Below are 12855 nucleotides of genomic sequence, written 5' to 3' on the forward strand. Positions count from 1 at the left end.
CTGGCCCAGTGTATGGATTCTGAGGAATGAAAGAGCCAGCCCTGGAAATGGACTGCAAACTTGTCAAACAAATGTAGCTGTTGTTCATATCAGGCCCTGACCCTGTCTCTAGTCACTATTCAAGGATGTTAGAATGCAGTGACCCAATTAAGTGCACTGTACTTCTGTAAAATAATTTGCTTTGTAAGCATAGCTGACCTCAAAACAGATGTGGTAATAAGAACTTAAAGTGCACTTGCAACTGAAGTTTGTCTTCTGAAATTCCAGTTAAGTCCAGGGTCTATGTCTTTACAGAGCTGTAACTGGAAGACATTCCCACATGTGCAGAACTGTTACCTCAACTTATTGAACATGAGCTGTTTACTCAATACCAATCTGTTTTCAAGGGGAGGGAGATCTTCAATCATACGCAGAGGACATCTTCATTACAAAAGATAAATCATATTGTGAGATGTGATTTCAAACAATACAAGCAATAATTTTGTTATAAATGTCGCAAAATGTGCACAGCTCTAAGGACTTTGGTGTCAAAAGGTTAGTGGAGAGGGAGGAAAGAGTTAAAAAATTGCAGTGATTGCAATGTGCTGAGCATTGACGAAACCCAATTTCCGAAAGCCATGGCTTAGCCCTTACCAGAAAGTCCAAATCTGATCCCTCTGGGTGACCATAGCAACCAAAGCCTGGAGCCCTCTCTGGCTGAGCCTTCACATCTAGCTTCCAAAACACTTCCTTTGATATCTCAAGCTGTGATCTGATGAATTCATTCCAAGCAGGATTACTGAAGAAGTGAGATTATTTATTAAGTGATCTTGCTAGGTCTTCTCTGAAAAAGTCTTACAGCTTATAAAAATGGCATCTTCCCACTCTTAATGCAGAAAGACATATCCTCTCAAGGGCAGATTTCAGTAATTTTCTGACTGGCACCTATATGACCTTTGATGAGCATAAATTATTTGTCCCATACCCTATCCAGCTCAGAGAAAATGTCGGTCCTGTGCAGAAACAGAGGAAAATAAATGACATGTGGTGCTTAGGTGATACAACAGCTTAAGGGACAGAGTATCCTTAAATGCACACCATGCTAAATTCTCTGTTGCTCAGTTTCCTAAACTGGACATGAACTCCCCTTTTAGCTGGGCCAAATGTATTTGGGAAGCTACCAATCTGCTAGTGCTGTAGTGAACATTGTTATGTGGCCGACTGAGCTCTTATAAATCTGTTTGGGATTCCATCCTGATTACTGCATGCAAATGCTCTTATACCATTCTGTCTAGGACAAAGATCGGAGGGACCACACAGAAGCAATGATCCATCCTTTCCACCTAATTGTTGCTTGTGGTGAAGGGAAGACGGCCAGATAGGGCGTCACTTCTCACAGAACGACAGCCTCAGCTTAGTAATGGCCTTCTCTTAAGACTCTTAGATTGATGACTGACTGACTCCAGATGAGACTCACAGGACTCATCCAAAGTCTATTGCAGTAAAAGTCCACAAAAGAGTCCTGGACCTTAGTTTCTAGTAATAAAAAAATAATAAAAAGGTCAGCAAAATAACCAAGGCCTGTTCAGTATTCTACAGATGGTATTTACAAGTCTGTCTCATAGATCAGATACATTTAGAGAGAACAGGGATTTTACTGATGAAGGGATATATTGAATAGTGGGGTATAGAAAGGTAAATCAGAGGAAGGATAAGCAGAACCTCAGGTAAAAATGGTGTCCCATGAAAGATAGCCTCCTCAAGAAATAAACTGAAAAAGTATAACAGAGAATTGTAACAGCAGGGTTGGCACTAGAAGGAAGTTCTAGGTGTAGGAAGAGTGCATTTTAGAAGACTGAAGGGAGTTTTGTGTGCCAGGAATTCTGTAGTCAGCATGGGTGATGTTAAGTATAAAGTAGCAGAAGCAGGAAAAGAGAGAAACACAAGAGCATCTGTTTCAGTGTATGCAGTTTGTTGTTATAATCCAAAACACAGTTGCTCCAAGGGAAAAGAATAATACTCAAAACTGAACAATTGTGGGAAACCTATCAGGTAATAATTTGCAGTGTGAATGTATGGGGGAAGCATCAACAGAGTTTTGGAATCACAGAGAAAACTGTTATTACACTGTGTAATTTAGTAAGACTATTCAACCTTAAATTTATAGTCTGTAGGGCAATAAAGCTTCTCGATAGGTGGAAATATCAGTACCTTTGAAATAGGCAGTTGTTTTTTTGAATCCTCCTTAGTAAACAGAAGAAAAAAATTACTAAATGCCTCATCAAAATATTTAAGGTTCTCTAATTTCTTTAACATCTTACTAATAGTAGTAGAGATTATTTTCATTAAAACAGAAGCTAGATTTTAACTTATTCTAGAGAAACAAGAAATATTTAATTGGACTTGATCAGAGATTTCAATACAGGATATTTTAACTGCATCAGGTAAGAAAAGAAGCATCTCTCAACAACAGTCATCTAAGCACCAAGTCTTCTGAAATGACTTTGTTCTTTATATTTACAGCTTCAGATAAACTTCAGATGAAACCTTAAAAGCTCAATGCAAGAAGGACATTTTATTGTTATTGTTGACTGACTGGTAATGAAATCATTCCAAGAAGTACAGGATAATTTGCTGCCATTAATTTCATTCTTGATCTACATTTATTGCTTAGGCTAAAATATTACTCAATAATGTACATGATCATATTCTTGACTCTTCCTTTTCCTTATTGTTTCACTTATATATGACAAACATTGCTGCTGCCAAAGACAGAATTCTGGCATAACATATAGATGTTACTTGAAAGAAAATATCTAATATATATTTCGATGCATCTGATGAAGCAAACATCAAGCATACAGAATTCTAGCAACTGTAAGTCAGGGAATAGACAACCATACCGTGGGTATCATTCTTAAGAGCTGCAGTTTTATTTTACTAAATTATCTATGTTAAAAACAAATCTGTGCCTGGTGTGGAATTTCACTGCATCAAGTGTTACAATATTTTTGTTTTCATTACAAGCAGGAGAATGCATGTTGAACAAGTGTTAAGAAACATGACAATAAATTAGAATATAATTTACAAAAGCAAAAAATAATAATAATAAAGTAACAGTGTACCACATTAATACTGAGTATAAAATAATAAGCAACTAATCACAATAATACAAAGGTAATTTCAGTCTGTATTATTAAGGATATCTATGTGACATTCACTCCATTACAAAGTTCCTAATAAAATGGACTATTTTGGGGTGTATACACCCTGAGGGGTTAATCCATAGATTTTTTTGTTTTGATCTTCTTCAGCTGATAGTATTGCTCAGTAGAAGTACTGGCACCAGATTGATTTCTGCATTTATTATTCTACTATTTGATTCTAGGCCTTTCATATTTATAGCCTACACAAATAGTCCTATTGTCACTAGTTAGGAATATAACACTATTTAGCTTAGATTATATAGATGGCTACAGCGTAGCAGCAGCAATGAACTGTGCTGTGGAAACCAATTATTTTTCTTTGAAGTAGGTTTCATTTGTCAGTCTTAGTCTGAAGTGTTGCTTAGTTTGTAAATCCACATACATTCTGTGTTTTGTTCCCTTTAACAATACGATTCAATGTTGCTCCAGGGAGTTCTTTAAATTCCAGCCTCAGTGCTGTTATGTTGCAGAGTAAACATGGGACTCCCTAGTGTTCTAGCACCAGTAAGAGAGCAAAATGTGTCTTTGGAAACACTCCTTACAATTTTCCTAAGTGAGGTTAAAAAAAAAAAAAAAAAAAAAAAAAAAAAGGTTTCTTTTGAATACATTAAAAAACCTTTTCTTGTTAGCTGAAAAGACACATTATCTTATAAACACAGTCATGCCCTGGAGAAAACTGGACCCTGACACAGAGAGGCTTCTTGCTTAAAGAATGCCATAGTAACGCCTTTCCCTTTTATCATATTTTGACCTAACCAGGGCATGCTAGCACCAAGGTGTTTTGTCAAAAGGATATAGACAGTCAATTCACTTAACAGAGAAGGACTACACACTGCCCTTAATCCATATGTGCAACTCCCAAAGGCTGTTTACTGGTGTCAGTTTTAGCAGGAGTTGTTTACACGGTGATGAGAGCAGCAGATAAGCATATGTGAATACATGCAGGCCAACTGAAAATTAATTCCACTGGTCTCAGGTGTAAGGAAGTGAAAATACTGGCAAGAGGTAGCAGATGACAGAACTTTGATGGTCATGAATACGTGGGTTGCACAAAACCCCACTGATAGATTGTCAATATGTTGGGGGGATTTCATAGTATGAGTCCTGCTAACATCTACTACTCCATGTTAATTCACATTAGTAAATAGTGTGCAACACATCTGGCTTATTCTTGGTAAGATACACTGATACACTTCAATCTCATGATATTTTGAAATTATTTTTCACTGAAAAGAGTACTTTCTTAAAAAAGTGCTATTTGAGTTAGAATTTGTAACACATTATTGTTCACATAATTTTAATTGCACTACAACAAAGGAGGCATAGTTTGACACAAAAGCACATTCATCAAGTACCTGCTGCAAACTGCAAGTGTTCAAGTACAATATATTAATATAAACAAGTACCCACTTTCCTTATCTCCTTGTTGAGTCTTGCCATTGAGAAGTGAAGGGGAAGAGGAGCACTACACTAAACATTTTTATGGTAGATTCTTGAATGTGACGTGCCTAAGCAGTTTGGTTTCACATTTAAAAATGCAAAGTAATCGGTGAATATTAAAAATATGGTAATATGAAATAAGCGGAGTATGACAGCAGAATAATTGGAATAGCTAGAATTATATTGGCATCTAGCTACTAATCCAGAGGCAGGACTTCGTTCCAGTCTCACACTGAAAGCTGCCTCAAACTTTAAATATGATCCAGCTTTATATGGGTACTTGGCCATTTAGGTCAAGGTGACCAGACTTCATTCTAGCCACCCCTTTTCCAGTGTGCCTTACTCCTGATAGCCCAGTATGCCTTTTGGCTCAAGCACACTCGACTTCTCATTTGAACAAAACCTAGATATCCCCAAAAATCTTTTATCTTTGGTTGTAATCCTTGTCCACTCTGATGTGGACTCCTGAACTGCAGACTCGCATATTCTTTTTGAAAAAAAAATACTCTTCCACTATGGTATCAAAGAAGGGAACATTTGAAATCCATTTTAACTTTCAGCTTTGTAAAGAACTATTGTTATTACACAGGAGGCTTATCTTTTTGCACTAGAACTTCTTGGTGTTGGAGAATCAAAAGTAATGCATAAAACGGATACAGATGCCGACAAAGTTGTTTCTTTGTGGCTAGTGATGTAAACAAAAGTGAGCTGAAGTCAAAGTCTTAAATTCTAAGCAAACTGTACAGTAGCAGTGAAAGAGCTGGCCATATGGTCTTCACCACTATTGGAGTACCACTCCTCCATGGTATTGAAATATGTTCCCTTTCAGTAGAAATCTCAACTTTGCTTGTACAATGGTAAGATGGCTATAAACCTGCAACACAGATTTCATTTCATTTCATAGCACACTTGTATTTCATGCACCACTGCAATAACTGTTGCACCTCTTAAAACAATGTCCCTCATGGTTGTTCTATTGAGTATAGCTTTATATATGGCTCACAGCAGTGTTCAGGAAATATGGATTACTCCAAAGGGAATTAGATGGAATGAAGGAAAAATACATTTCTTTAAAAAAAAATCTGCTCCTTAAATAACAATTCCAAGCTCATTTTATAATTTAAATTGTGGTGCTGTGTCGTGAGATAAAATAGTTAACATTTTTAAGCTATGACTTAACATTTTTTTTGATTCTTCTTTACTTCCATAGTAGACCAAGTCATAACAGCTACATTTTAAACAGTTTTAAATACAAATGGATTCAGTGTCATTGCTAAGTCCATAATAAAAATTATTTTAATGGTCCAAGGAGGTAAACAGACTATTGGATTTAGTCAAAAGAACACAAATGTTCCACAGTAAGCTATTCTATATGTGTTGTGTGGATCTTTCCAATTTGGCATGCCCTCCTTATACTGTGTCCAGCACTTTGGATGAATAAATCCCACTTCACAGAAGTTAAAATAATATTGAAATCCTGTCAGCTGGGGCTGACCAGTGGTTACGTTTTCCACAGGGTAATGCATTTGCAAGGACGTCAATCTCATTCCGCTGTGTGGCTCTCTTCGATGGACACTTTTCCACAATGATAACAACAAGGCACATTCTCATGCTTTCTGTGGGTCAGTGTCCTTGGCAGGTCTTGCAGCACATCTGTCTGAAGTATGCTCGACTGCAGAACTTGAACTTCAGCACCAGTGGACAATATGCCACTTTGTTCACATCTTTGCACTCTAATAATTAAGGGTATTAAAGAGGAAAAAAAAAATCAGAAATAAAAATTAAACTACCAAGAAAATTTAAGATTTACCATGCTTCTGCTCTATCCATCCACCATGCCCTCTTTGTAACTACTCTTCCTTAATCATCTTAGTGCATATAGTATATTTTTAAAAGCCATAATATCATTTGCAGGTCTTCTCTCCCAGAAATTTAGAAATGTGCCCAATTCGTCGTGAAAAAATTACCATTTATTACAATAAATGACCACTTTAGACAGCTAGGAAACATGAGTCTTTTTTTTTTTTTTTTTTACAATACTTTTATACTTTTATAGCTTCTTTCTCAGGAGTTATTTCATTCATCTGTGAGAGGTTATCCAAAATCTAACACAATTCACAGCATTTGGTACCATGCCTGTGCATTTGTAAGAATCCTTGAAACAGTATAAGCATTGCAGTGAACAGGGATGGAGAAAACAAAGATTGTTACAGATCAAGGCACCAACAGTGTGAGTTCAGCGACCTGGCCAAATGTTGTACTTTAGGCTTGATTCCATACGTCCACCCTTTCTTCTACGCAGGAGAAAAAGGCACTTTTATGCCTGTAATAGGCATGCAAGAGCTTTTCTTCATATTTGCATTTTCCCTGTATGCTGGGCTTACTGCCTCAGCAGCCCTTGTCATACTGGCAGGTAACTGTCCCAGGAAGGGAAAAAAAGCTCTGTCACAATGGAGCAAGGATTCCTTCCTTTCCATCCCACACCAGCTGTATCTGCAGTGACTTGTCAGTGTACGTTACAGGAGCACTGCAGGAATATGCAATGGTTCTCCTGTGGCTCAGTTTCCATTCTGTAGAAAGAAGGTGGTAATACAGAATGGAATGGTTTGGTCTATGCCCAGTTCTTACTGTGATATGTAAGAGAGATATTCTTTATCTGAGAGCTCTTTTTTACACTCAGGTTCTACATCTCAGATTTTGCTACTGCAGATTTGCTTTTCATTGGAGTGAATATTGTGGTAGGTGTCTGATAAAGGATTTACCACTCCAGTTAATAGCATTTGCGTATTTTTTTTTCCAGGCTGATATTAAAATAGGACTTTGGCAAAGAGCCTTGTTTTGTGGGTAGGAAAAAGGAAGAGATGTATATGGAGAAAAAGCAAAACCCACAAATCTGAAATGATGTTGTGGGAAGGATGAAATTAGATCAATTTTTCAGAAAATAATTTGTCTCAAAAGAATGCTATAAGTTTTCAATGTTGCACTCGATACCTTCTTTTTTCTACAATCTTTCTCAAATTACATAGGTATAAAGAAAATGTGAATAAAAAGGACTGGATCTAGCTGTACTTTGAACATTATCATATTTTGTGTTGATTTACTGTCTAAAAGTGAAGACTGAAGGCCAGGATCCTGTTGCTCAAAGGCCTGACAGAACAAAAGTCCTTGATTCCCATCTGTCCATAAACTAAGTATGAAAAAGATAACACACCAACCATGTAAGAAAAGCAAGAAGTAATAGTGAAACAAACACAATCAGGATGTACAATCCTTCAGCTACTCCTATTTGTCTTCCTTCTACATACATATTTTTCCTCCAGAAAAGGTAGCTATGGGCAGTGGGGTTCAAGCTGCAAGCACGCTGTAGTGGAAAGTTACGTGCATATGAAACTTTTTAGTATTTGAACCTAGGAATGCATTAGTGAGTCTGAACTCAGGGTCTGTACTTAATGGTACTTCTGACAATGACCATGTGCATGCTTTTAGCTAGACAAGTAAAAGCATGAAATGATTTAAATTTTTATTTTATTAACTCAGATACAGTGCTTTCATTGTAATTCTTTACTTCATGATGTTTTATGCGCTATTTTTCTGATTTTTTAATTCTCTATTTGAAAACAGAGTTGGATGTCAGGAGAAAAGACACTGAGGGTAGCTGTTTGAAAAAGAGGCATGTTTCTCTATTTGCAACTGCATGTGGTCACTACTTCATTTCAAAAACTCTTCCCAAAAGAGGTCAAATATATTTCAGAAATATTTCAGGTCCTTGTGTACTGAGGTCCCAGGCACTGAGAACATGGGAGCTAAACATAGTGAATTATAAATAAAGTGAGGAATAAAAAGATTCACTTGATCTTGATGAGATGTAAAAGTTTATTCAATCCCCCAAATAACCCCATACACATCATATTTAGTTAAATACAGGTAAAGCCACTAACTGTATTTTTGCTAAAAGTAGGATTTGAAATTACCCCATTTCATGTTTCTTAATGTTTTTCTTCCTCTTGACTAAACCTGGACACTGTTCAGCCAGTGCCATTTGGACAGCAGTGAGAAAATATCCTGGAAGGTGCCCACAAATTCTGTTTTAAATATCAGTTTTGAAATAGATACAGAGGCTGATGAAGTAGCCTATTCTTCACAGGACTGTCGTTGAATGGAAGAGGTTTAGCAGAGCTCTTTTTGTTCCTAGTAACTACTGTTAGCAAGTTTCAATAAACTACATATATTAATCTCTCCTTTCCTTGTCAGATCAGACAATATTATGATACCAAGTATCATATTACAGTAATAAAAGCACAGAATGTCACAGTGCTGTCAACTAAAGAGACTGCAAAGGCTTACAACAAAAAATAAAAGGGGAATTGAAATGACATAAACATAGATTAAATAGTTTGTCATGTAAAGTTTCAGGTGGCCTTTAGCAGTCTAGATTCAGCAGACATACATACTTAGAGAATAAAATCATTCTGAATACATTTCAAATCGTGTGGTACATGCTGTCTGTAGTGCAATTCCAACATTAAATGTAATGGTACTCAGCAGTTGCCTCAAAACCTTATTTACAATGTTCTAAATCTCCAGTGAAGAGTTTACTGAAAACAAAGAGCTAAAGGAGATGTTTAATGTGACAAGATATATGTTAATTTTCTTTTACTAATCTTATATCCCCAGAATTTTGACTATTATTTTATGTAAACAGTCTACACTTTCCCCAAGAAAGCACTTCCAAACTTTACCAATGTGATCATTATACTTGCTGAAAAATGTGCTGAAGAATATGTACTTTCTTCTTCGGTTAGCAAAACTAAGTTGTTCAGAAATCGATGAATGGGTCCCACTGGCTGGGAGCACTGGAATTTTGGGAGTGAAGGGAACCAGGAAGTTCACTGCAGTTTGAAATAGGAAGGGAATTCTTTCAGCTAGCCCGACCCTTCTGCAAAGCAATGACTGGTTGCTGAGGGTGCTTTTTCCCCACAGTGGAGCCCAAACCACAACGCAGTAATTCTGGATGCCATGCAGACTAAGTCCCTATGTGCAGGCAGATATGCTCTGCTACACACATGCACAAAGAGATGTCAGCACCTCTTGTGTCTAAGGATTTTTAAGGCCAAAGTACAAACAGAAAATGTGCAATACATGCACATTATTTTGCAAATACTCAGTTTGTGCTTCTTATATTCAGTATTTAATAGTTCTGAAATGTTTATAAATTAGGATATATATTTAAGAAATGGTTACAAAAATATTGAAAAAAAATAACTTGAAAACATTTTTTTTGTCTAATTTTGGGATAAGGCACCCTTAGTATTTCATGGATTGCAGCTAGGTTCTTCTGAAAGGATGTAGGTATTTTAAATTGAGATTACATTTACTTCTGAGCCACTTGAGCCACTTAACCACTTACAAATAATCAGTGGTTTCCAGTAAAGACCTGCAGTGTGGGACAAAACCAAAAATGGGGTGCTAAGTGGCAATATGACTGTTGGAAACTTTCTTTCTTCTCCTTCCTTTTAATTACTCCTAGGACTTATTAGCTCAAGTAAAGTACCATGCTAATGATGCTGCATGGCTGTCACTATGGAGCTGGCCAAAGAGCCGAAGTCCATCTGGAATACTGTGTGTTTTTCAACTTTTTCATTCTGTGGATCCCAACAATGTTCCAGTGAAGGTCTGGGTCTCTGGAAAACACTATGGCCAACAGACTTGCTTTTCATAGTTACCCTGCACAGTTCTTCTTTAAAGAAGTCCACAAACACTAAGTATCCATATATCACAGACAGAAAATCCCAGATAGAAAAAACAGATCACCTTATTTTCCTGGTGTTAAAGAATTACTAACGCAATGACTTGACCTTTTCATCTTGAAGAGGAGACTGAGACTTAATCATGCACACTTAAAAAAATTTTACTACCTTCCTTACTTTGGAAAAAAGGCAACTTCTGTGTTTGGAAATAAAATAACAGTTAGCTGTTGAGCTTAAAGGAGAGAAAGTTTCTTACTTTGATAATAATTGCCTAGGGATTACTTAGGAGTACTAAACATAGAAATGGAAATTAAAGTGACCAAAGAAAATTCTATTATGATGATGTATTTCTAATGAAAACATGGGATGATAAGCATCTATTTAAAATTAAAAACTCCAAGTGATAAATTATCATGCTCACGACAATTATCAGTGTATTTCTAGGAAGATTTTAGTATGCTCTCTTTCATTAAGATGTCTACATTGACAGACTTTTATGACAATTTTGAAACTATGGTGTGAGCCTAAATGGATACAGAAGGTTATTATATGAACTTCAAATACGGGAAGACTAGCTTTTTTTTTTTTGAGTAAAAATCAGAGCACTTGTTCCATACAAACAGGACATCAAACTACACTCCATTTACATTAATTATGCTAAAGGAGTAGTGATATTGAGATTGTGAAATGAAGCACTCAAAATTTAGGCAATACCTGTTTTAAAAGAACTACAATTGCTGTGCAATGTTTCGTGATTTTCAGACATGTATTATGACGATTTTTGACTGCTTTTTCCGTTCCACACAAAATGGAATGTAATCATCTGGTGAACAACTATTCTAAATTTTTATGATCAGCAAGGAAACTTTTTGCTGCCTAGCACTCAAATTCTACTTTGAAGACAGAATTTCCCAAGAGGTTTACATGGGGAATATATGAGTCCAGACCTGGAACCGTTCATAAACATTAACACACTTATTTTGACATTATTATCTACTATATTCTGTAACATAAATTATGTTATGATGAAGACAGATAATAGTCTGATTAAACTAGTCTGTATTGTGTAAAAATACTGAAATTATTTCAAACAGGCATTATGAATGCAGGAAATTCAAAGTTAATTAGAAGAAGCTGATAAATCAGTCAAAGTAAACAAACAGAATTGTAGCACCATGTAGCATTAAATGTGTAGTCCCAGTTTTTCAATGAACATTTGATTAAATAATTTTGCCTGGTCCATCGCTGTTATATCATATTATATCATGTTATATAATTATATATCATATATATATCATATATATATCATATATATATCATATTATATCATCATATATATAATTATATATTATATATTATATCATATATATATCATATATATATCATATTATATCATCATATATATAACATATATATTATATATCATATATATATATATATATATATATATATATATATATCATATATATATCATATTATATCACATTATATCACATTATATCATGTTATATCATTATATCAGGGATCAGGGATAACATATCATGTTATCCCTGCTATCATGAACATTTCTATTCACCAATATAGAGACTGGAAGATTAATGACACAAAATGATAGCAATTTGTCTGTGGCTACATATGGTTTGTTTGCTTGTTTGTTTAAACAAAGAACCTGTATGTAGCATGTAGCTTCTCATTGACTTCACGTTTGAACTACATTGACTAATTAGAGAACAATTGCAAAAAAATTAAGTCACAGTCTGGGCAATGATATAATGTAGATTTCTAATAATAAATGAATGCAGTAATACTGACCACCTCACTTCACTCTTTCTTTCTTTTCACTCAGACTATATTATCTTAAGATGGCAAACTTACCTTCCGTGTTGGAAATGGGAGTACTGTCACATTTACTTTCACACTGCTGCATTGATGGAGGTCTAAGTGTTTCTGGACACTCACTAGATGCTTGTCCGGTATATGAGAGGCACTGTACTGTTCGCATCTGTTGCCCAAGACCACATTGTGCAGAACACTAAAATTAAGACACACAAAAAAATGAAACAACTCAGATTTAATTTTTAGTAATAAAGCAAGACAACAGGAGAGCAGTCAGGAACAAAAGTGTACATTTGTCTATGTACACACAGGCACATTTTTAAAAAGGCATCTGGAGCGATTTGGTTAATACACAAAATTATTTTCATAAAATATTTAGGATGTTGCTTTTTTGACAGTATATACAAGCATTTGTCTTTCAAAGAAAATAAAACAGTGCAATGTTAGCTTCTTAAACTGCTCAGATTTGAGGTAAGAGAATAAAATTTACACTATTTCATATATCATGTATGAGGTTAAGTGCATATTTTCAGTAGAAAAATCATCTAGTTTAGAACAAAGAAAAAAAAAACAAGGAAAACGAATTCAAATCTGCTAACAGATTTATTATAGGAACAAAGAGAAGTATCTTTCAAACAAAAATACTT

General features: G+C 35.4%; 1 protein-coding gene across 6 annotated transcripts in view; it reads right to left on the reverse strand.

Annotated features, from left to right (window-relative positions):
• Window positions 1–2535: 2535 nt before the first annotated feature.
• Window positions 2536–12855, reverse strand: part of ADAMTS6 (ADAM metallopeptidase with thrombospondin type 1 motif 6) — a 157799-nt gene continuing 147479 nt past the window's right edge. For all 6 annotated transcript variants that reach the window (XM_040540685.1, XM_040540686.1, XM_040540681.1 and 3 more), the window contains 2 exons: window positions 12248–12404; window positions 2536–6358 (listed from right to left, as the gene is read on the reverse strand). In XM_040540685.1, coding sequence (XP_040396619.1) covers window positions 6249–6358; window positions 12248–12404 — 267 coding nt within the window. In that variant the 3' untranslated portion in view covers window positions 2536–6248. The remainder of the gene's footprint in view (window positions 6359–12247; window positions 12405–12855) is intronic.

The sequence above is a fragment of the Cygnus olor genome, chromosome Z (genome assembly GCF_009769625.2).
Source record: "Cygnus olor isolate bCygOlo1 chromosome Z, bCygOlo1.pri.v2, whole genome shotgun sequence".
NCBI lineage: Eukaryota > Metazoa > Chordata > Aves > Anseriformes > Anatidae > Cygnus > Cygnus olor.